General features: G+C 43.9%; 1 protein-coding gene across 5 annotated transcripts in view; it reads right to left on the reverse strand.

Annotated features, from left to right (window-relative positions):
- Nucleotides 1-26,129, reverse strand: part of anks1b (ankyrin repeat and sterile alpha motif domain containing 1B) — a 591,188-nt gene that overhangs the window by 314,589 nt on the left and 250,470 nt on the right. For all 5 annotated transcript variants that reach the window (XM_078235473.1, XM_078235472.1, XM_078235471.1 and 2 more), the window contains one exon: nt 5,544-5,684. In XM_078235473.1, the coding sequence (XP_078091599.1) occupies nt 5,544-5,684 (141 nt within the window). The remainder of the gene's footprint in view (nt 1-5,543; nt 5,685-26,129) is intronic.

Raw genomic sequence — 26,129 nt, forward strand, 5'->3', positions numbered from 1 at the left:
CCGTGCCGCTCCCTGGTCCAAACTAGACCATTCTTTTGTATCCCTCCATTCCCACTCCATTCATATGGCTATCTAGATAAGTCTTAAACGTTCCCAGGGTGTCCGCCTCCACCACCTTGCCTGGCAGCGCATTCCAGGCCCCCTCTGTGTAAAATTTGTCCTTCTGATATCTGTGTTAAACCTCCCCCCCTTCACCTTGAACCTATGACCCCTCGTGAACGTCACCACCGACCTGGGGAAAAGCTTCCCACCGTTCACCCTATCTATGCCTTTCATAATTTTATACACCTCTATTAAGTCTCCCCTCATCCTCCGTCTTTCCAGGGAGAACAGCCCCAGTTTACCCAATCTCTCCTCATAACTAAGCTCCTCCATACCAGGCAACATCACCTAACCCACATATCTTTGGAATGATCCAGAGTTTGTCTGGATAAATACCAAGGGCAGGGATTTTCCAGTCCCATGTTGTTTTTCCAGGGCCTGGGTGGGTTGCTCTTTTGGAATGTCGGTGCAGACTCAATGGGCCGGATGGCCTATCCTATCAGGCAAGAAAAGGTAGCTGTGAAGCCGGCAAGTTTCACACAGCTTTTCTCATCTGATCCAACACTCTGTGCAATTTTTGGAAAATTGCACCTCATGGAAAGTAGTCATTTATAAATACAACAAGGGGTTCAGTAGGAAGCTCCTTACTCTGGGAATGGTTAAAATATGGAACTTGCTGACAGCTGGAGTGTGTGAGGTGAATAGCATTGATGTATTTAAGGTGAAGCTGGGTGCGTGCACATGGGAGAAAGGAAACAAAGGTTATGCTGACGTGGCAAAATGAAATAGTGTGGGAGGAAGCTCATGCGAAACATAAATGCTGATATAGGCCAGTTGGGTCAAGCAACCGGCTTCTATATGAAATTCTGTTTAATATTGTGTAGGTTGTAAGACCCGGAGGCAACACAGAGCTCTGACACCCTGTGACGTTTCTGCCCCCTCCCCCACCCCGCGAGTGAAAGCTAAATTTAAATGGTTTCCCCAGAAGCTATTAAGGCTGAGCTTGGCTTTAATCATGCGTGGAGGACAGCAAGAAGACTTATTCCACTCTTTATTCTGTTGCTTCTGGCACGCAGTAGCATGGCCAAGAGTGGGCAAACAATAATTGATGACGACAGCCAAACTCAAATGCCCATCAGAGGGCAAGAGTTCAAACCCTTGCTTTCAAAATGGGAGTCCTGCAAATCCACTGAAGCCATGAAATCCACTCTGATTTTATAATGTGATTAGAGTGACAAGCAATCCTGCTAAACCCATCTTTCTTCATACCAGGCCTGTGTTCACTGTCAAATTAAGCTGAATGTAGGGTTGGATTTACAAAACGAAACATACCTATTATAAGTATTTTCCAGGGAATTAAAATGCTATTTCTCCTAATGAATAGCTGGCAAGATGTGATATTAAATTTTCTGTCATGATAGGACGTTAGGATATATATTGAAATTGAAACATTTTATTTATGACGTAATTACTTATGCCTTGGAATTTAAATGCAAGTTCGACTGGCAGCTATTTTTTCCTTTTCTAAAAAAAAATCCCAAAGATATTCCAAACACCAATATCGAGGCTGATAGAGAATAATGCAAAGGTAATGTGGATGAGCTTCAGCAAGCTTTTTGAAACTTTTTGAATTCATTTTTAACTTTGCAATAATCTTCCAAGAGTTAAAAATCAGCTTGTAAGTAAAGTGTTTGTGTTGCTTACGGTAACTCCTCCTGTACAGATAAATATGACACAGAAGCTGCGGAAGAGAATGCTGAGGAAAAAGGATGTCTCCAACTTCCCCGACACTCTGTTTGTAAATTAAGGAAACGCAGACCTATGCATTGAAAATATCAATAATCTTTTCTTTCATCATCCAGATGAGACAAAATGGCTTTAAAAATACAGTTGCTAATGCATTCTTCCTTTTGTGTTTCATTTTAATATGTGCATTTTACATCAATATACAGCAGGGTATCATTAGCTCCTACTGATTAGTCATCTCCTGAATACGTATTAGAGTCTCTTATGTATTCACTGCAGTGTGACTGTGTGGGAGTGATGATCTTGACATTACTAATGAATCTTTTGCTTGGCAAGTACTTGATGAAAAGGCTAAACGTATTTTAACACCCTAACTGTTATTAGGCATCAGAAATGAAAGAATTGGGCGACCAATTCATTCACCTCAAATTCTGTGCACAGCATGCATTCATTTGACAGCATCTCGCCTCGACCTAAACATGCATCTCCGTTGTCTTGTCATCGCCACCAATCTTATATAAATCTGTAATGTTGATTGTGAAGTAAAATTGGGGAAATGTGTAAAGACACAGAAGGATTTAAATCAATTGAAATGGTTTGAGCAGGCTGTTCTTTCAATTTTAGTGCATACAGTCTACTACGGCATTGAAAGGGTTAAAAAAAGATTGTCCCGTGCTTTTCGCATTTTTATAGATACAATTATTTCTACGTCAGACCTGGAGGTAGTTCAGCTTCACAGTTTGTGTTCATTAACATAATGCTCCATCACTACAAACCTGTATCCTTCCATGTCCATATATGGTGCTTCCTTCCTCGCTGCTCTTAGCTTGGTGAACTGTTTCTAACTTAGAACACCGAAGAATTACAATACAAAAGGATATCATGACGTCTGCAGCTCAGCACTGATGGTGTCAAGAATGTCTTTACTGTCTAACAAGTGACTGCTAATAGTCAATTATATATTTATAAAACAATCGAAAAAATGTATTTTATGCCAATGATACTTGGAAGAAAGTAACGCATGTGAAGAAGAGGAATCCTAAACAACATTTCTTACCATTTGTTTTTTTATATATATTCAAAGACATGTATTTTTAGGCAAGATAAGCTTGTAGAGGAGATGCCTGAGGACAGGGCTATTTGATGTGGAGAGCTACCTAGAAGCTACTGACTGAGATGTGGCATTTGAAGTGTAAAGTGCCCAAAAGGACACTTAGATCGCACACCGTCAGACCGAGCAGCATTGAAACAGAGTAGGTTCATCACTGTATAACCATCCCCAGTTTTCACAGGAGAGCTCATGAATATTGATGACTGACAAGAGAATGAGACTAATCTTGGAAACGTTACTGCAGCAAATTGGAAATTCATTCCAAATTAAACTGTTCAGGCAAGCAATTCATCTGCCCAATTTCTGGCTGCAAGGGGAAGCGATTCACAGCGTGCCCTGTCCAGGTTGAGGTGGGTATGAGAAAATTGTTCCACCCACTTCACCTGCCATTGCCTTCATCTCCAGCACTAGCCTCTCTTCTCAATGCTGCTGGTGAGCTCTGTCCACAGCATTACTTCCAGGTCACGCTGTACAACAACCTGCTTTTTCTTAATGGCAGGCAGCCTCTTAAAGGGGAATAAAGGTTGCTGCTTCAGAAACTCTTTTAAAATGAACTCAGTGGCACAGTGGTTAGCGCTGCTGCCTCACAGCGCCAGGGACCCAGGTTCAATTCCAGCCTCAGGTGACTGTCTGTGTGGAGTTTGCACGTTCTCCCCATGTCTGCATGGGATTCTTCCGGGTGCTCCGGTTTCCCCCCACACTCCAAAGATATGCAGGATAGGTTGATTGGCCATGCTCAATTCTCCCTTAATAAGCCAAGATGTGTAGATTAGGGAGATTAGCCATGGTAAATGCACGGGCTTATGGGGATGGGTGGGCCTGAGTAGGATGATCTGTCAGAGACTTGATGCAGGCTCGATGGGCCGAGTGGCCCCCTTCTGCACTGTATGGATTCTATGATTCTCTGAACACCTGCGCACACAGAAGAATCCAGACTGACAGGTGCGACACTGAAGGAATTGTTGGTACAGCTGGGCAGGGAGGTAGAAGGGTATGGTGTCAGGAGAAACCGAATGGCTCTCAGAAGGGAGCATGTGGTCAGGTCAGACAGCTCCCAGAGTCTCAGGATCAGAGGAGCTGCCAGCAATGCCACAAGGAATCTAATGACTTCAGGAGCTGGCCCCATCCACCACAAAAGAGCGCCTCACACTGCTCAATGTGCCGTATCGCCAACACTTACCCAGCAACAGGTTCTGGCACTCAGGACTCAGCCTAACCTCCAGATACTCTACCTCAACCACGCATATCTACCAATGCTGCCAGCATCACATCCACCTCTTGCTACCTTCACTTGCCTCCAGGTATTCGCCCTATGGCAGGCACAGCATCCTGTGCTGCATAACCATTCTGCCTACTCTATTAATGGGCAAGTTGATGCACACTGGGAGGAAACAGAACAGGGCTGGTGGGGAGGGATAAGGGTGTCTGTATCTCCTGAACTCGACAGAGAAATTACTCTCAGCATCACGGGGCCGGATGCAACGAGGGCCCACAGCATCCAGCAGAACGTTCAGGATGACAGAACTCTAGTCTTATGCTCCTTCTTAATTCCCCGCTCACCTTCATCCTGATATCTGGCAACATGAGCAGTCTATAAATGGTGGCACTTGCTTCCCAACCCACTCCCCATCCCTTCGAAAACTCAGAACAACTCTCACGCGGAGCTCCTGTTTTCTGACATGCAAGAACTGCTGCCTGCACAACCAAAGGAGCCTGGACAATGCTGGAGGACCCACAAGATCTGACATTCGCAGTTGCCACCTCAGACATTGGCAGCGCACTTCCCTGGGAGGCTGGCACAGAATTGGGATCAGCACATGATGAGTCATTGGACAGGACTACATCGCAAGCAAGCCATGGCTAAAGGGCGGGTCATTTGCCAGCTCACTAGGGGACAAGGTAGCAGTCAAATACTGCTGCAGAGGACCCACATGCAGAACTCAATGGGGCAGGATGCAGGAGAGCACTAAATGGACATGCACAGCAAGATGCTGAGTGTACTGTTTGGTAGACAGACTCCTCCCACTGTCAAGGAAGATGGAGGAGTCCAACTCCAATGTAACACAGGAAATGGCACAGAGTTTGCCATCTCTGTACCCTTTGCGCCATCTCCCTCCCATTCTGCAGACCCAGATGCAATGTCAGGGCGATGCTTTCCCACATGTTTGGACACATACAGTGACACAGCTGTGTACACCGTACCAAAGCTAGATATCACGCAAGCCGCAGAAATAGCGGTTTGTGTCACTGCCTGCCCTCGGGGAATCACGGTAAAGCTGCTACTCGGATTGTTTTCACTGGAAAGACAGAGGCTGAGGGCAACCTGATGGAAGTCTACAAAATTATGAGAGGCAGAGATAGGGTGAATAGTCAGAGGCACTTTAGCAACGTTCAAGGTGCATCTTGATAAACATATGAACGGAGGGATAGAAACTGCATATTGGCACAGGCTTGGTGGACCGAAGGGCCTGTTCCTTCTTGTACTTCATGAATGAATTTTGAAATCTTACTATTTTGAACTCTAAATATCCTCATCTGGTCTGTTACTTTTGAACAAAAAAGTGTTCTTTAATTAGCATAGCCATCTATTTAATTGATGTATTTTCCTGCAGTAAAGTATTGTACAGAAAGTAAAAATATTAACCTGTGTTAAAATTGGGAAGCCAAGAGGTCGGCAGCCATTGCAGGGAGTGAATGCTTCCCACAGTCTTGCTGGTCCACAACTTTTCTCTCCTTCTTCCTCGTCTGTCTGTGGCGTGATTATTGGAGGAGACGGACGCTCTCGCTGTTGAGAAGAGAAAAGTAACTAAGGAGTATGTAAAATAAATTATTTTATTATTCGCAGTAACACAGGTTATAGACCAGCAGCAGGAGATAGTGAGAAATCAAGAGGAGCAATTCATCAAAATCAGTTTGTAGCAAAACATTACCATCTTTGCCATTCGATCAGTTATGGAGACAGAGCCGCTTTCCCATGGAGCATTTTAACCAATCAAACCAGCATATTACATTTGATTTGATTTATTATTGTTACAATGTCAAATCAAACCAAATCACAATCATTCATCACCAAATCGATATCCAAATTAAAGGGGTGAAAGATATCTCAGGATATAAACTATATATTTTAACTTTGTAGATCAAATTGCTATCCCAAAGCATTAATGTTACACCTGAACTTCATACACACTTGCCTCTATTCTAAATTAGTTAATAAATGCAAGAAGGAAAGCCCAGCAGCAGGAAGAAAACTAACAGCTTCCATTTTGCAATGTTTATCGCGTGGTTAGCAATGTACATCTGCAATGTTTCTCAAAGCAAAGGCTGGGCCATGATGTTGAGACACATGGTATAGTAACGGGATATGTGAAGAGATATGAACCTTCTGTTCCCTTTCCGGACTCTACCGCCCCATTATCCTCCCCCCCCCCCCCGACTCTACCATCCCATTCACTCCTTCTGACTCTAATACCCCGTTCGCTCCCCCTCCTGACTCTACCACCCCATTATCCTCCCCCCGACTCTACCACCCCATTCACTCCCCCTCCTGACTCTACCACCCCATTATCCCCCCCCCGACTCTACCACCCCGTTCACTCGCCCTCCTGACTCTACCACCCCATTATCCTCCCCCCTGACTCTACCACCCCATTCACTCCCCCTCCTGACTCTACCACCCCATTCACTCCCCCTCCTGACTCTACCACCCTGTTCACTCCCCCTCCTGACTCTACCACCCCATTCACTCCCCCTCCTGACTCTACCACCCCATTCACTCCCCCTCCTGACTCTACCACCCTGTTCACTCCCCCTCCTGACTCTACCACCCTGTTCACTCCCCCTCCTGACTCTACCACCTGTTCACTCCCCCTCCTGACTCTACCACCTGTTCACTCCCCCTCCTGACTCTACCAGCCTGTTCACTCCCCCTCCTGACTCTACCACCCTGTTCACTCCCCCTCCTGACTCTACCACCCTGTTCACTCCCCCTCCTGACTCTACCACCCCATTCACTCCCCCTCCTGACTCTACCACCCCATTCACTCCCCCTCCTGACTCTACCACCCTGTTCACTCCCCCTCCTGACTCTACCACCCTGTTCACTCCCCCTCCTGACTCTACCACCTGTTCACTCCCCCTCCTGACTCTACCACCTGTTCACTCCCCCTCCTGACTCTACCACCTGTTCACTCCCCCTCCTGACTCCACCACTCCATTATCTACCCCCCCAGCCATACCACCCCATTATCCTCCCCCCCCCCCGACTCAACTGCTCCATTATCTACACCTCCTGACTCTACCATCCAATTATCCTCCCCCTCCTGACTCTACCACCCCATTATTTACCCCACATGACTCTACCCCACTCCTGAGTCGACCACCTCTTCTGCATCCTATTTACATTTTGTCATCTCCCAACCTGAACCTGCTGTGAGATTGGAGAAGAACAAATGGGAGAGACAATGATATTGAAGGCAAGGGGAAAAGGTTGAAGAAACGGGGTTTAAAAAGTGGTGCCATGTTGCACCTGGTAAGAATTTTAAAAGATCTTCAGAAATGTCACTTGTACACGCATTAATCCAAATTGTCATGGCAACGGAATGATTATACAGTAGCTCCAATTTCAGTTGGAAGATCACTCTGGTAACAGCCAGTCCTGTTTTATTTCACTCATGGTGAACGGCTAATGTGAACAGCTAATGGTACACTAATGGTGTACCGCCACAGAGAAAATAATGAAATTGTTGTGTAACATAGAAATATGCAAAGAATTGTAAACATTTGCATTCGGATTACACAGATGCTAGATCAAGTTTCGAGCACAGGAATAGGCTTTAGGTCAATGCCGATGCTCCAGCTTCCTGCCCAGCTTCAACTCACCTTACCTCCCAACCATTCCCTTCTCCTCCAAGTACGTACACTGAAATGCATCTACGCTAATCACTCCAGGAGCTTTACCTTCTTATCACCCTTTGAGCAAATACATTTCTCATGAATTCCTGACTGGATGGGTTAATGGTATATCTTATTTTTATGACCTCGGGCTTTGGGATCCTCTAAAAGATCAAGTATTTTGTCTGGGAAGGATTCGGCAGAAGTGCTGTGATGACATCCTTCAGCACCAAAGGAGTGGCCTACTATACAATACAGAGGGTCCTGTACTGTTTCCTCTCTCCTCACCCAATGTCAGACATAAAGCTTCCAAGGAAGTTTCAAAACTTAGTCTCCACTCAGCGCCCAAGCACTTTCAAACTTCTCCCAATGATCTCTTCATCCAAAAGAAAATCCCACATCACTGGACATTTACATAGAAATTTAACTTGAAGTATTGCATGAGTACACGGGAAGGCAATGGCCTAATGGTATTATCGCTAGGCTACTAATCCAAAAACTCAGCTAATCTTCTGGGGACCCGAATTTGAATTCTGCCACGGCAAATGGTGGAATTTGAATTCAACAAAAAATATCTGGAATTAAGAATCTACTGATGACCATGAAACCATTGTCAATTGTCGCAAAAACCCATCTGGTTCCTTTAGGAAAGAAAATCTGCCTTCCTTACCTGGTCTGGTCTACATATGACTCCAGAGCCACAGCAATGTGGTTGGCTCTCAACAGTCCTTGGGCAACTAGGGATGGGCAATAAATGCTGGCCAGCCAGTGACATCCATGTCCCACGAATGAATAAAACAGAAGTTCCCCAATATTGAAGTTCTGTGGGGTGGGAAAGAATGCTGCCATAATCTCCTGATGGAAATATTTACCCAGGGTCTTTAGCCAACCATTTCTAAAGACAGTGCCCATCACTAGTGGGATTGCAAAAGAATATTTTTGATGGAAAACCTTTAAAGTAATTGAACGCCAACTTTTTTAACGCAACGTTACCATTTCAATCCACAAACAGGATTTGGAGAATTTAAATATGCTAATTACAGGAGCTGAAATCTAAACTATCTATTTAATTTGTAACTATATGCCTTTAACTTTACCCTTTCTTTCTGATGCAAAAACTCAGATTTTTATTTCAGTGGAAACTTTTAGCCCTCCCGGAACATGTGGGGAAAATGTTAGGTTCTGAATTTATGTCAGTAATTATAATGTGATAGTCCGTGAAGTAGAATGATGACCATGACTCATAGATAATATCAAAGAAACATGAGCAAATATAAATTTCCCAGATAATAGCCAACTGCATAACACCGAGCGGAGGTGGAAAACTGAATTACATGTTATGTACAGCATTACAAATACAAGTTTATAAGATTGCTTGGGATTGTCTCTTTAATTTTAATTGTCTCCAGTCTTTAGGGGAGGCAATGGCCTCATAGTATTATGGCTAGACTATTAATCTGGAAACTCAGTGAATATTCTGAGGACCCGGGTTCGAATCCCACCACAGCACATGGTGGAATTTGAATTCAATGAGAAATATCGAGAATTAAGAATCTACTGATGACCATGAAACCATTGTCAATTGTCGGAAAAACCCATCTGGTTCACCAATGTCCTTCAGGGAAGGAAATCGACCGTCCTTACCTGGTCTGGCCTCCATGCGACTCCAGAGCCACAGCAATGTCATTGACTCTCAACTGCCCTCTGAAATGGCCTAGCAAGCCATTCAGTATCAAGGGTAACTAGGGATGGGCAATAAATGCTGGCCAGGCAGCGATGCCCATATCCCAATTGGGGGGTGGGGGGGGGGGGGGATCTGCTCCGAATTCTGCCTGGCAACAAATCTGGGTTATCTTGGTTGTCATGGAAGTAAGAGGAGTCCAGGTCCAGAGACTTGCAGAAGAGGTGCAAGAACTTCAACCTGTGAACAATGCAAGCATCAGTGTTGACCGGGAATGCTCTGCCAGATCTAGATTTCCGTCATTGAGTGGCTAGTGGGGGATTAGAAAAATTCATGGTGCAGCCCATCCACCTCGAGAGAAAGTGCCCACAAAGGCATGATCTTCATTACAGGGTGGGGGTTGGGGAGGGGGGGGGGGGGGGTGAATCATTGAATCCCAATAGTGCAGGAGACCGCCATTCGGCCCATCGAGTCTGCATCAACCACAATCCCACCCAGGCCCTATTCCCGTAACCCCATATACTTACCGTAGCTATCCCCCTGACACTAGGGTCAATTTAGCATGGCCAATCAACCTAACCCGCACATCTTTGGACTGTGGGAGGAAACCAGAGCACCTGAAGGAAACCCACGTGGACACGGGGAGAATGTGCAAACTCCACACAGACCCGAGGCCAGAATTGAACCCGGGTCCCTGGCACTGTGAGGGAGCAGTGCTAACCACTGTGCCACGGTTCTGCCCATGTAACAGATAATAAAATGATAGGCATCAATACCTCCTCAAAGAACCTTTTGTTGACTGCCCCCTCCGATCCCTTTTGCCAAGCACAAAGTTCAATAAATTTGGTAATGGAGTCAAAGCACTTCTTACAGCAGCATCTGTAAAACTAGGCAAGGTGCTGACAAAGCTCCAAACTATTGGGTTCTGAGTGCAAACGTCCACGCATTATGGGTCAATGTCTGTTTCACCTTGTCATTTTTCCACTTGTTTCAGTTCTTAAGGCAGCATCTTCTCTCACTTTTGGCACTCAGCAGTCTGTAATGTTCAAGTGTTATTTTAAATTTACATTCAAGTAATTTTGGATGTTTCATCTCCTTGATTGTAATGTGCAGTAAAGCAGCATTCAACTGTCTTGGCTGCCAGAAATCCAATTAAATAATTATGAAATGATATAACTTGCCAACATTTTTCATTCACAACAACATTCATTCAAAGTTTTGTGATTATATTTATGGATAGATAGGTGTTCGATGGCCAGTGCAGACGTGATGGGCCAAAGGGCCACTTTCTGTGCTGTAAAACGTTGTGGGCAGAACTTTCCCGTCCCTCCTCACGGGAATTGTAACAGGAGGGGCAAACCACGCAAAGGTTTGTTGACCTCAGGTGGGAATTTCCGACCTTGGGGCGAACGTGGATGGAAAATCCCACCCTATGACTCTATGATCCGTAGTTACTTATGTTTGAGATAACTTTTAAGCATGCACACCTTCAATTCTTCCACAACTGAAAATATATTCAGGAAGTGGTTAATAAAAACATTCAACATAAAATCTCCATGGTCAAATAGGCATTCTTGGCACAGTAAACACTAAGAACGTTTATTGGGCTGTATCTTATTTCTTGTTTGAATATAATATTAATGCACAATACTGATACACAAAACAAGCTTTCGACCCATTTAGGAAGCACACATAGGTCAAAATAATGGTTGTGTGGTCTTCAATTGAATCATTTTTACCTGCAGCTACTTTTTGCTGTCTTTTTCACTTCCTAAACAGTGTTGCAGCACATTCTATAATCTCTTGCTTGGGACTAAACCCGGAGTGTATACTTAGTCATATCCTTCATCAGGTTCTTCCCTTGCCTCAATTCCACCCAGAAAACAGGGGCAATGATAACCAATTTTGCAGCACTACATCCGATCCCCAGAGAGGCCTGAAAAACATCTCCGGCATGATTTTCCGGCCGCGGCGTGCCCCGAAACCAGAAAATCCCATCCGGGTTCAACAAACCTTTCCATGGTCCGCCCCACACCCGCTCCGATTCCCGTGGTGGGTGGGATGGTAAACTTTGTCCCCTCATGCCACAGTGGGTATGGATGATTTTTAGCTCTTTAGCTGCCTGAAACATGCATTTGGCCCCATCTTTAACAAATCTAACATTGCTGCAAGTATTTGACCTATTCTGAGTAGCCTGTTTCACTCAACTAGGATCTCGTTAGGTCTTGGACAAAAGAGTTGAATTCCAGAGGTGAGGTGTAACTGACCATGTCAGCAAGGTTCTATTTGATCGAGTGCAGCATCATGGAGTCCTGGCAAAATTGAAGTCAATGGGTACCGGGGAAACTCTCCACAGGTTGGAGTCACACCCAGGACAGAAAAAAAGATGGTTGTGGTTGTTACAGGCCTCGCATCTCAGCCCCAGAATATTGCAGCAGCAGCTCCTCGGATAGAGTCCTAGACCCAACCACCTTCAGCTCGTGACGTCAGTGTACCTTTAAGAAATGTTTTTTCTTTAAATCATGTTCTCTGCAGCTATAAGCAGTTTTGGTTTCATTGCTGCTGGTCCGTCTGCCAGAAGTCCTTTTATTGCTCCTTAAGTGGCTTAAATGGGATTTGTTTATTTTTACTTTGGGATCTTTTATGACCCTGTATTGTTAGGAGGAAGGTCATGTGTTTTGAATAGTTTATTTTCCCTAGTGAATTTAAGGTTTCATTTTCTGTTTTCATAGATCATAGAAACCTACAGTGCAGAAGGAGGCCATTCGGCCCATCGAGTCTGCACTGACCTCAATCCCACCCAGGTCCTATCCCCATAACCCCATGCACTTACACTAGTTCCGCACCCTGACACTAATTGGCAATTTAGCAAGGCCAATCCACTTCACCCGCACATTTGGACTGTGGGAGGAAACTGGAGCACCCAGAGGAAACTCACGCAGACACAGGGAGAATGTGCAAATTCTAACACACACAGTGACCCAAACTGGGAATCGAACCCGGATCCCTGGTGCTGTGGGGCAGCAGTGCTATCTACTGTGCCATCGTGCTGCCCCTCATAAGATCATAAGATCATAAGAACATTTTGGTTGGCAGCAGTTCATAGAATCCCTACAGTGCAGAAGGAGGCCATTCGGCCCATCGAGTCTGCACCGACCACAATCCCACCCAGGCCCTACCCCCACATATTTACCCGCTAATCCCTCTAACCTACACATCTCAGGGGCAATTTTTTTAACCTGGCCAATCAACCTAACCCGCACATCTTTGGACTGTGGGAGGAAACCAGAGCACCCGGAGGAAACCCACGCAAACACGAGGAGAATGTGCAAACTCCACACAGACAGTGACCCGAGCCGGGAATCGAACCCGGGACCCTGGAGCTGTGAAGCAGCAGTGCTAACCACTGTGCTACCGTGCCGCCCAAGTTAGTTTAGAAGGGAGTGGACATCAGACTGAACGCAGTGAATCTCTCTCTCTCTGTCTCGCTCTCCCTGGTTTTGGAAATTCTGCCAGTTAGCTGAAAGCAAAGCTTCTTGCCTTCCTGGAGTAGAAAATCTGGTGTTAGTGGCTTGTCCAGAGAACCTCCCTGGTGTTCTGGGAAGCTGTTCTGACTTCAAACTGTTCTGGGTGTGTCCAGAGGGCTGCTAGAAGTTACAAGCTGAGAAGTCAGGGTTTCAATTCTCCAACCAAAGGACTCAGTTCCAGCATCATGTGAGCATTTTTCTTTGCTGTGTTAAACCTGTGGAAAGGGTTTATTGTCTATGGGAAGTTTTGTTTGATTGGAACATCTTAGATATATTTGTTAAGGGTTATGCATTATTGTGGTTGTTTTGTTTCTTGTTTGTAATTGATAAAAGTAATTGCTAATTTTCTTTCGATACATGTTAACTATATTCTGAAATAAACTTTGTTTGATAAAAGCTCCCTAGTGGGTCATTTGAATCATACCTGAGGTGAAACATATCATGCTATCCTAGCCAAATTCAAAGTGCAAAACTTATGATCCAGGAGGGTTTTATAAAACACTTTGGAGTTTCTGACCAGAATGATAACAAGCTGCTTCATTAATGGCCTCCACTCCATTATAAGGTGGAGATGTTTGCTGATGGTTACACAATGGGAGCAATTTTCCCGGAATGGGGATTGTAGTGCGCAGGGAGTGGACCATACAAAGCTCCATAGACCTCGCGTGGGATTTTCCGGTTTTGGGGCGAGCGCGGCTAGATGATCCTGCCCAATGTTCCGTTCCATTTGCAACTCCTTAGACATGTAAAGAGTCTGTGTTTGTCTGCAGCAAAACCTGGGACAATATTCTGTCTTGGGATGATAAATAAATACAAGTACCAGGCAATGTCAATCTCCATCAAGAGAGAATCTCCCTTTGCCACCCAATAGCATTACAATCACCAATTCCCCCACCTCAACACCCTGGAGGTTACTATTGACCAGACATTCAACTGAACGAGTTCTATAAATACAATGTATAAAAGAACATGTCAGAGGCTGGGAACTCTGCAGTGAGTAATTCGTCCCTGACAGCCTCCTCTTCTGCCACCCCCAAGATCTCAAAAGCTTGTCCATCACTAATCAGGCACATGTCAAGACTGTAATGAAATACTCTCCACACACATTGGATGGGTGCAGCTCCAAAAACACTCAAGAAGCTCAACACCATCCAGGACAAAGCAGCCCACCTGATTGGCACACCATCCACCATGTTAAATAGCCACTCTCTCCACCACTGACGCACAATGGCAGCAGCACGTACAAAATATAAGATGCAGTGTAGCAATTTGCCACGCCTCCTTTGACAGCACCTTCCAAAGCCATGGCCTCTGCCACCTAGAAGGATAAGGGGAGCAGGTGCATGGGAACACCATCATCTGCAAGTTCCCAGCAAAGTCACACATCATTTACTGTCACTGGATCAAAATCCTGAAACTCTCTGTCTAACAGCACTGTGGGAGATTCAGTGGTTAAATAGGTGGTTCAACATTAAGGCCTTGTGGCAAGTAGGGATGAATAATCAATGCTGGCCTTGCCAGTGACACACACATCCCAAAAATGAATTTTAAAAAGGCTGTCTCCAAAACGGTAAGTTTGCACTTTAAAAATGCTTTTGCCTAGATCCAGGAGAAACAGGATTGCTGCCCCTGGCTCCACAGTACTCGTGAGGCATGATAGGCAACATGCCCTCCCCTCTACCCACCCTGGCAAGGACAGCTACCTCAACCTCATGTGCTGAAATGGGCAAATGTCCATAGTTCACCAAAGTTGTTGAAGTGTGCCACAAGTCAATAAAAATGAGCCCAGGCAAATTTCTACCCCAAGTGACACTTTCAAAGGGACTTAAAAACTGATGTGGGTAAATGTTATTGTACAGAATTATAAACTAGATCGAAATGACCTGTTCTGCTCTCCCAGCAATAGCATGTCTAGTTAAGATAACGTAACACTATTTCTAAATAGAGAAATTTGAATGAATCAATATAGTTTAAGAAAATTATTGTTAAATTAATTTTAATATGCAGCCAGATGTGATTTGAAGCCATAGCTGGCTCTAGTTAATAGAAATTACGGCCTAATTAAATAAAATGATCCTGTAATGGTAAAGCACGTTCGTGATTAATTATAATATGTATAATGCGTTTATCATTTTTGAAAGAAGGTATCACATTTTGCCAAATGTCAGGAAGAATAGGTTCTACCTATGCTGCAGGATTTGACTGTGGATGCTGCACATAGATAGAATCCTTTGTTTGGAAAAGACAGCATTTTTGAATGAGCTGGAATCATTTCCATTTATTGGGGGTGATCTGTTTCACAAGAATCATAAATAATTTACAGCGTGTATTAAAAGCATGCCACGTTTATTGGATTGCAATTTATTTCGATCGCAGGGAAATTGGCTGCTGCCTCACGAAGGTGGATTTACTTTAAGTCTTGTCTTCCTGTTTAATTCACGTTGCCTTGGCATCTGCTAAAAGGAACTAATATTCTTTAAGGTTAATGATTGAGAAGAGTTTACAATATCTTTTAGTTCCGCAGCAAGCAGACTGTATGATGGTCGGATCCAATCACAGTTATACTTCTCTTGCTGAAGGTACAAAAATACAGGCAAGGGTAACAGTGTAAAGTATCAGGCTTCTTACTAGCTTTTGAAAATGCTTTTTTGGTATATCAGATGATCACCGGTCTAATCCCTGGGATGGCGTATCAGGAGAGATTCGGGAACTTGCCCTGTATTCTCCAGAGTTTCGAAGAACGAGAGGTGATCTCACTGAAACTTATAAAATTCTTACAGGGCGCGACAAGGTGGATGTAGATAGAATGTTTCTCCTTACCAATGAGTCTAGAATTAGGGACACAGTCTCAGATTAAGGGATACGCCATTTAAGATTGAGATGAGGAGGAATTTCTTCACTCAGAGGGTGAAGAAATTCCCTTCCCCAGAGGGTTGTGCAGGCTCAGTCATTGAGCATGTTCCAGACAGAAACTGATAGATTTCTGGATACTGGTGACCTCAAGAGGTATGGAGATAGCACAGGAAAATAGCGTTAAAGTAGATGATCAACCATGACCTAAATGGACGGCAGAGCAGGCTTGATGGGCTGAATGGCCTACGCCTGTTCCTATGTATTGTGAACAGTGGAGACTGATTCAATGGCGAGTGATGTAACATGTGAACCATTGTCAGAATATTTTTGCCAGGTTACACCATGATTGCGTTACAGACAGATTTAGTGGGGCAGGTTTTCCACTTTCCCTGCAATTGGGAAACTGCACCCAAAATGCACCGACTGGAGATTGCAGTTCAAGCATCTGATAAAATTATTTTGCATAATCAAACATTAAATCTACCATGAACCAGAGCATCCAACAGAACAATACATAGAAACTAGGAGCAGGAGTAGGCCATTTGGCCCTTTGAGCCTGCTCCACCATTCAATACGATCATGGCTGATCCTCTATCTCAATGCCACATTCCCACTTTTTCCACATACCCTTTGATGCCATTAAATTCTAAAAAAAATCTATCTCTTTCTTGAATACATTCAGTGTCTTGGCCTCCACGGTCTTCAGTGGTATATTCCGTAGGTTCACTTCACTTTGACTGAAGACATTTTTCCTCACTTCAGCTCTAGATGGTCAACCACATATCCTGAAATTGTTTCCCCAGTCCTGATTTCTCCAACCAGGGAAAACATCCTCTCTGCATCTAGTCTCTGCAGCCCTTATAGAATTTTATACATTTTAATCAGATCTCCTCTCATCTTTCTAAATTCTAGACAATACAGGCCCAGTCAAACCAATCTCTCCTCATAGGACTATCCTCCTAACCCCAGTATCAGTCTAGTGAACTGCACTCCCTCTGTGGCAAGTATATCCAGCACCCTTTTCTTTATAAGACTGATTTCATTCATTTCCTCTCTCTAACTAGACCCTTCATTCCCTAGCGTTTCTGGGAGGTTTTTTGTGCTCTCTTTCGTGAAACCAGAGCAAAAATATGTGGTCAATTCTTCTGCCATTTCTTTGCTCCCCATTATAATTTCCCTGGTTTCTGACTGTAAGGGACCGACATTAGTGTTTAATAATCTTTTTCTCTTCACATATTTATAGAAGCTGTTACAGTCAGCTTCTAGATCCCTGCAATTTTACTCTCATACTCTATTTCCCCCCTCTTATTCAAATTATTTGCCCTCTTTAGCTGAATTCAAAAATGCTCCCAATCCTCAGGCTTGCTGCTTTTTCTGGCAATGTTAAATGTAATAGAATGTAATTCATTTGCTTATTTATTTTTCTTTTCATTACACAGATTTCCTGGATGTATTTAAGAGCAGTAACCTGGTACAGTTTTCTTAATACAGCTTAAAAAGGGTTTCATCACCAGAAATCATTTTGAATAAGAGCGATTTGGAGATACCGGCGTTGGACTGGGATGGGCACAGTGAGAAGTCTCACAACACCAGGTTAAAGTCCAATAGGTTTACTTGGTATCACGAGCTTTCGGAGCACTGCTCCTTCCTCAGGGCTCACCTGATGAAGGAGCAGCGCACCGAAAGCTCGTGATACCAAATAAACCTGTTGGACTTTAACCTGGTGTTGTGAGACTTCTCATTGAGTAAGAGTGTTCAGTCCCCCGCCTGCGACTCACCGGATTTAAAAAGTACGATGAACTATGTGATACAACAGTCAGTTTCTTAGGAAATTAAATATTTTTAATGAAAAAAACCTTTAAAAATGCCTGTTGGTGCCCAAGAGATTAAGGCTGGAATGTTACCACTGTTCACGCCAGCAGGCTTTTCCCATCCTGCTGCAGTGAATGGAGATTTGACTGGGTGCCAAATTCTCCGACCTCGCTGCACTGGGAGCCTGGCGTGAACGGCCGGCAAGATCGCACCCTGAGGAAGTACAATTTAAAATGGCTTCCTGGACTGACATAATCAGCAGAATCATTCAATTTCAGCCTGGAGGCGTGGCCAGTCTTGTAGGCGGGGTCTGATTTGGGTGAACTGAACTTTGAACCAGTGCAGCAGATCACAGAGAACATGAATTTAAGTGGAGTGGGGCAAACCTGATAGTTAAAATGCCCCATGTGGTATTTCAGCCAATTCTGCCCAGATTGCTATTATACTATTATTGGAAACAAGCAGACATTTTACTACTGTTTGTGTGGAGAAAATAGTTTCATGCTACAAGGCAAGTAGCCTTTATCCAAAATCTTCGGGGCTGATTACATTTCATTTTTCAGATATTTTCCATTTTCAGATCAAATATATATACAGTAGGCCTCACCCCACTGACATTATAATAGCCTAAGTCAGGGCAGCACAGTGGCAAAGTGGTTAGCCCTGCTGCTTCACAGTGCCAGGGATCTGGGTTCGATTCCAGCCTTGGGTGACTGTCTGTGTGTGGAGTTTGCACACTCTCCCCGTATCAGTGTGGGTTTCCTCTGGGTGCTCTGGTTTCCTCCCACACTCCAAGGATGCGTGGGTTAGGTGTATTGGCCATGATAAATTGCCCCTTAGTGTCCCAAGATGTGTAGGTTAGGGGGATTTGAGGATAAATATGTGGGGTTGCATGGAAAGGGCAGGGGTGAGCCTGGGTAAGACACTCTAGTCAAAGAATCTGTGCAGACTTGATGGGCTAAATGGCTTCCCTCTGCACTGTAGGAATTCTATGAAATCTAAACTGGCTATGGTCTAGATTGATTCTCGACTTGCCAACTCCCACACACCCTACTTCTTAGCTGCTAACATTTATTGCACCTATAAAACAATATTACTTTATTAAAATATAAATTAACTGCATAGTCATTCAAAAAAATGTGGTTTTTGGATGCACAGATAAAGGGGTATTTAACCTTCAGTCATGAATGAATAATTATGCTCCAACTTGCTAGAAAACTTATTTTGCGAATCATACAAAACAACACACAAAAATAAAACTTCTTTGTGGTTTAGCATTCAAGAGAGGCCTTTAACTATGCAATTATTAATCACAGTGTGGTTTAGTATTTGGATATCACACAGGAATAATGTGTAACACCTATTTCTAAAGTCTCTGCACTGATTGGGACAAATTAGGTTGCTACCAGCAATTAATATTGCCCGTGTTTAGAAAGATGTCTGATCAACACAATAGGTACAAGAACTTTTCATAACTGTCCTGGATCCTCAATGAGTTCCATAGTTTTTGACACTTCACATGTCACGCGTTAACTTAGATATTTAAATGGTTCAAAATAACTCGAAAGTTGTGAGATATCAAACAATTAAAAGGGGAAAAGGCATGATAAGGTTCGGATCATAGCAGGAGGTGATCAGGGCTGGTGTTCTGAGTGGCGAGATCAAACAGACCGACAGTCTTTCTTCATCCAAACCTGTCTGGTGAGTTTGTGATCCCTCACTTTTATTTGATCAAACAAAATAGCTATTTGATGCTTTCCGCTGATATATTCTTTTCCTAATAATGACTTGGCACTCCTGGCAAGGGCCACATTCAAGGGGAGCCGAGATCACAAATTTGGCCAATTTCTGACCTGTACAATTCTTCTTCTAATAAGACAGAAACATCATGTAAGCTAAATTGGACACAGTGACCTCCAATGCTTTTGCAAAGGATGCACTCCTGATATACTGCACTGAATACTAGAAGCACTAAATCATAAAAATCTTTATTTTTCAACATTCAGTGGAAGAATCTTATTTCCCCCTCGATAGCAATACAAGCAAGTACTTTAGCAATTAGATTGCAGATCAAAAACTGCACTCATAAATTAATAAGACATACAAAAGAGTGCAGAAAGCCGTGCAGCTACGCAAAATGACCACATTTGAGTTACCTCAATCTAACGTATCATGTTTTTCAAGGAGTGGTTTTAGAGACGTCCGTTTTCCAATTAGTTTTCTGGAGAGAGAACTGTTAACTCTTTACTTTCAGAAACATGATGGAACACTATTGATGTGTTGTGACTATCTCAGAGGGCATAATAAAGTGGGGAAGTTTAACTTTCAAAGTTTATTTATTCGTGTCACAAGTAGGCTTACATTAACACTGCAATGAAGTTACAGTGAAAATCCCCTAGTCGCCACACTCAGGCACCTGTTCAGGTACACTGAGCGAGAATTTAGCATGGCCAATGCACCGAACCAACACATGTTTTGGACTGTGGGAGGAAACCAGAGCATCGGGAGTAAACCCACACAGACATGGGGAAAACGTGCAGACTCCGCACAGACAGTGACCCAAGCCGGGAATTGAACCCAGGTCCCTGGTGCTGTGAAGCAACAGTGCTAACCACTGTGCCATCCTGACTTGAAAATATGTGGCTGGGTTAAAATCCCGGAACTCCCTCCCTAACAGTGGGTGTACCTGCACCACATGGACTTGAGTGGTTCAAGGAGGCAGCTCACCACCACCTTCTCAAGGGCAATCACAGATGGGCAATAAATGTTGGCCTAGCCAATGAATAAAAAACATCATCCTCAAATGGATGCCAGCCCTAGTGGCAGCTGTTAATTGACCTTTGCTAGAAAGATGGCACCTCAGAGTCCTGCTCCCCACCTGAGTAGGGTTGGCTCCTGTTTCCTGCTCTGGCAGCAGGATTTCCAGCTCTTTTGGGAAAATTCAGCCCAGACAGGACCAATTCATATCCAATGCATCATTGTTTGTATCATATTGGCAAATAAAAACTACATAAAAGCATCAACTTGATGATGACTTTGTCTACAGATAATGCGATGTATCAGAGCAGGTATGCGGATTTGACCAACACTCGCATCTGTTACAACTGCTGGAAAAGGGTGGGGTGAGAGTCTGGTGTTGGCAACAATCAAAGGCGAAAGTTCAGCAAGGAACAGACCAGGTCGGAGACAGACTGGATGGGTGTACATGGAGATAGAGAGGAACGACAGTGCCATGCAGATTTGAAATGAACAGGCAGAGAGCCCCTCATGACTAATTATGGATGGAATGATGTCGGAATAAACTTTGCATTGTTTCAATTTTACACCATTGGTTTGTTTATTTAAAACATCGAAATATCTCTATTTCTCGCAAATTGGGAAGAGGATTCAGAACTAATCGTTACACTTCTTACAATAAAAAGTAGATTTTCAGGAAAAGTAGAATCTATCTTCACCACGCTAAGCTGTTACAAACTGCACTAACTTAAATTTGAGTTATATATATACTTTCAGGTACACTGAGCGAGAATTTAGCATGGCCAATGCACCGAACCATCACATGTTTTGGACTGATACTGAGTGGCATGCATTCAAATAAAAAGATAACATTTTTGAAGTGATTGGATCTTTTGGGATTAAATAAAGTGCAGGAGTTAGATTTAATAGCAGCAATGCTGTGTCCCCAGAACACTGTTTCAATCGCTTCTGTTAACTGTGCAAATTAGGTGCCTTCTTGAGATAATTGACTGCCAGAAGATTTGGGTTTGTCATCCTGCATTATGAGACAATTTGTAGTTGTGGAATTAACATTGCAGAAACATCTATTTGCATTACAATCAGAATGGATTTAGTGTGACCTAAGGGTATAACACATTGAGCTCAGAGTAACATATATCATAGAGAACAAGTAAGGCAATTAAAACCAAAAAAATCACAACATCTCAAGCAGCGCCAAGACATCTTCACCTCGAAATTGTTGCTAGCGTGTTAGCTTTACATGGGTTAATTGTGATTTAGAGAAAGCTTGTGGGAATAAAGCCTGCTGATTTACATGACAGGACTGGTCGCAATCTGGTGGCTAAAAGCAGCCAACATCAACCAGCTATTAAATGTGGCCAAGCCACTTCCAAGGGCCATCACAATGCAATGCCCAAGGAGTCAAGGACCACTTGCCCTCCTCCCATCGCCTCCCTCTGGTAGCTTGTTGACATAGCAGTAGAGTTGACCACTGCAGGAAATGGCTGGTTAAGCATATATAACAACCGAGACAGGAAATGGAAGCTGACTAAGCAACACCTAGAAAGCTGACAGAATAGCTGTGATTATGAGGAAAAGGAGTTTTGCAATGAAACAAAAGGTATATCAGGTATTCCTGGAGGTCTTGTGGCGCGGTCTCTGTCTCTGAGCCAGAAGCTCCAGCCTCAAATCCCACCTCAGGACTTGATGGGCCAAGGAATGCGCGTTCATAACGTGGTCAAACAGACTGAGTGCCAACTTGCAAATTCTTACAACACGCCAGTGGCTGGCAGCAAGAGTGGGAGAGACTCCTGATCAGCCATGTTTGATGTGGGGTGACGTACCTCAAGTTATATGCCTCTGGTGGCAAGCTAGCAACTGTTCCAGGAATTACTAGCTATGGAAACTGATGAAAGTTTGCCTTAGTGCACCACTAGGTGTGGGAAGAGAATCGGAATACCCAATATTCCTTCATTTGTTCTTGTTATTCCAAAACAAAGGTATATTGAAATCGGAGAGGGAACTATGGAAGCACAAAATTGGTCGTGTACTTGGAAGGATGTCCAGAGTATGCTTCCCTGCAAATCTTTCATATTAAAATTATATACTCTGCTTAATGATTATGTACTTCAGAATTGAAAGATTTTTTAACCTTAAACAAGAAGGAAAAACAAGGCGGCATTTGGGCTTTTGAAAGACCAACCAGGCTCAAATATTATTAGCTTCAGAAGAGATATGGAACATATTAACGATGTTACTAGATTAATAATATAGAGAACACAAGTTCAGACACCCAAAGAGTGCATGTCAACACCGTCACCTCCAAGTTACCCATCATGCTGACTTGTACACGTAGGTAATAATTGTGACAGGCAAGGGGAGGCGGGTTTAGGTGTGCACAAGGAGTTACGTGCCCCAGAAAAGACATCAAATCAGGATCCCCAAATCACCCCATCCAAGTTTTACCCAGGGTGAGAGTTAAAAGGCCTGCAGGGAATCCAGGTAAGTAATTTAAATATTCCAATTGGTAATTCAGTACTGTTTGAGTCAAGGATTCTGGATTTAACAGTCAGCAGAGTTTAAAGCAACTCGTCAGGGTCACTGCGAGGAGTGGACTTGGATACGCTTCTTTAGTGAAAGCGACAGACTGAGAAACCTTTGTTCAGTGAAACCGAAGAGCCGCAGCCATGGCAAGGTGAAAGACTGGTGTTCAAACCACTTCTTCTCTCAGAGAGTGTTCGGTGCTAGACAGGTAATTGCCAAGTTCTTCGCCTGTCTGGCACTTCACTCACTTCCAGCAGCATTGACTTTTCGCAAGCCTTAAGGGCATGAGGGTCCTTCTGACAATGAACCTCTGATAATGAAAAGAAGCAGCAAACTCAACACCAGCAGCAGCAACACAGGCACCAGTTGCTTTTTCCTCAGCCACATGCCACTCTTTTTTCTTTACTCATTCGTGGGACATGGGCGTCGCTGGCTGGCCAACATTTATTGCCCATCCCTAGTTGCCCTTGAACTGAGTGGCTTGCTAGGCCATTTCAGAGGCAGTAGACAGTCAACCACATTGCAGTGGCTCTGGAGTCACATGTAGGCCAGACCAGGCAATAACATAAGAACTAGGAGCAGGAGTAGGCCATCTGGCCCCTCGAGCCTGCTCCGCTACTCAATAAGATCATGGCTGATCTTTTTATGGACTCAGCTCCACTTACCCGCCCGCTCACCATAACCCATAATTCCCTTACTGTTCAAAAATGTATCCTTGCCTTAAAAATATTCAATGAGGTAGCCTCAACTGCCTCAACGGGCAGGGAATTCCACAGATTCACAACCCTTTGTGTCAAGAAGTTCCTCCTCAACTCAGTCCTAAATCTGTTTCCCCTTATTTTGAGGCTATGCCCCCTATTTCTAGTTTCACCCGCCAGTGGAAACAATTTCCCTGCTTCTATCTTATCTATTCCCTTCATAATCTTATATGCTTCTATAAGATCTCCCCTCATTCTTCTGAATTCCAATGAGTATAGCCCCAGTCTACTCACTCTCTCCTCATAAGCCAACCCTCTCAACTCTGGAATCAACCTAGTGAATCTCCTCTGCACCCCCTCCAGTGCCAGTATATCCTTTCTCAAGTAAGGAGACCAAAACTGTACACAATACTCCAGGTGTGGCCTCACCAGCACCTTGTACAGCTGCAACATAATCTCGCTGTTTTTAAATTCCATCCCTCTTGCAATGAAGGGCAAAATTCCATTTGCCTTCTTAATTACCTGCTGCACCTGCAAACCAACTCCTTGAGATTCCTGCACAAGGACACCCAGGTCCCTCTGCACAGCAGCATGCTGCAATTTTTTACCATTTAAATAATAGTCCATTTTGCTGTTATTCCTACCAAAATGGATGACCTCACATTTACCAACATTGTACTCCATCTGCCAGACCCTCGCCCACTCACTTAGACTATTTATATCCCTTTGCAGACTTTCAGCGTCCTCTGCACACTTTGCTCTTCCACCCATCTTAGTGTCATCTGCGAATTTTGACACACTACACTTGGTCCCCAACTCCAAATCATCTATGTAAATCGTAAACAATTGTGGTCCCAACACTAATCTCTGAGGCGCACCACTCGTCACTGATCACCAACCAGAAACACACCCATTTACCCCCACTCTTTGCTTTCTGTTAGTTACCCAATTCTCTATCCATGCTAATACATTACCCGTAACACTGTACACCTTTATCTTATGCAGCAGTCTTTGGTGCGGCACCTTGTCAAATGCCTTCTGGAAATCCAGATACACCACATCCACAGGTTCCCCATTGTCCACTGCGCATGTAATGTTCTCAAAGAATTCCACCAAATTAGTCAAACATGACCTGCCCTTCATGAACCCATGCTGCGTCTTACCAATGGGACAATTTATATCCAGATGTCTCGCTATTTCTTCCTTGATGATAGATTCAAGCATTTTCCCTACTACAGAGGTAAAGCTAACCAGCCTATAGTTACCTGCCTTTTGTCTACCTCCTTTTTTAAACAGTGGCGTCACATTTGCTGTTTTCCAATCTGCGGGAACCACCCGAGTCCAGCGAAATTTGGTAAATTACCATTTGCTATTTCTCCCGCCATCTCTTTTAGTACCCTAGGATGCATTCCATCAGGACCAGGAGACTTGTCTACCTTTAGCCCCATTAACTTGCCCAACACTACCTCTTTTGTGATAATGATAGTTTCTAGGTTCTCACCTGCCATAGCCTTCCTGTCAACAATTTTTGGCATGTTATTTGTGTTTTCCACTGTGAAGACCGACACAAAATATCTGTTCAATGCCTCAGCCATTTTCTCATTTCCAGTTATTACATCCCCCTTCTCATCCTCTAAAGGACCAATGTTTACTTTTGCCACTGTAAGGACAGCAGATTTCCTTCCCTAAAGGACATAAGTGAACCAGATGGGTTTTTCTGACAATTGACAGCAGATTCGTAATTCCGGATATTTTTATTGAATTCAAATTCCACCATCTGTCATGGCAGGATTTGAACCCAGGTCCCCAGAACATCAGCTGAGTTTCTGGATTAATAGTCTAATGATAATACCACTCGGCATCGCCTCCCCTCCAGAAGGCATTCCTTCGCGGTTAAGTGCAGAACCTATCATTCAGGTGGCAAACAGGCCACACTCAAAAAGTGGACCCTTTAAGATCTGTAGCCTGTATAGCCATGCATCAATCCTAAAGGGACCACACCGTGTGACAAATGGGCTTCACACAGTGAGGGGATATTCGAGGAAATGTTGAGTGAGATCCCTAACTCAGGGTTACAGAGATCAGCTTGTTTGAGTAGCTGTGTGCCACAAGGCTCAGACTTTCATGGCAGGTCATTGCTAACATTTGCGGCCTCCTGGAACAAAACCTTCCCAAACAGATATAACACGGAGAAATGTCAAGTTAGCCACTTTTCTCGGAGAAACAAAAAAGTGGATAAAAGCTTTGACAAAGGGTTATCTGGACTTGAAACGTCAGCTCTTTTCTCTCCTTACGGATGCTGCCAGGCCTGCCGAGATTTTCCAGCATTTTCTCCTTTGGGAACAGAAAAGTGGAGTTTTTTAAAAACTGCAAAAGACTGGCAAAGGTTGGTGTACAGAGGGATTTGGATGTTCTTGGACACAAATTGCAGCAAGTTAACATGCAGATTCAGCAAGCAATTAGGAAGACAAATTGTACATTAGCCT

Source organism: Mustelus asterias, chromosome 19 (genome assembly GCF_964213995.1).
Source record: "Mustelus asterias chromosome 19, sMusAst1.hap1.1, whole genome shotgun sequence".
In the NCBI taxonomy this organism is placed as follows: domain Eukaryota; kingdom Metazoa; phylum Chordata; class Chondrichthyes; order Carcharhiniformes; family Triakidae; genus Mustelus; species Mustelus asterias.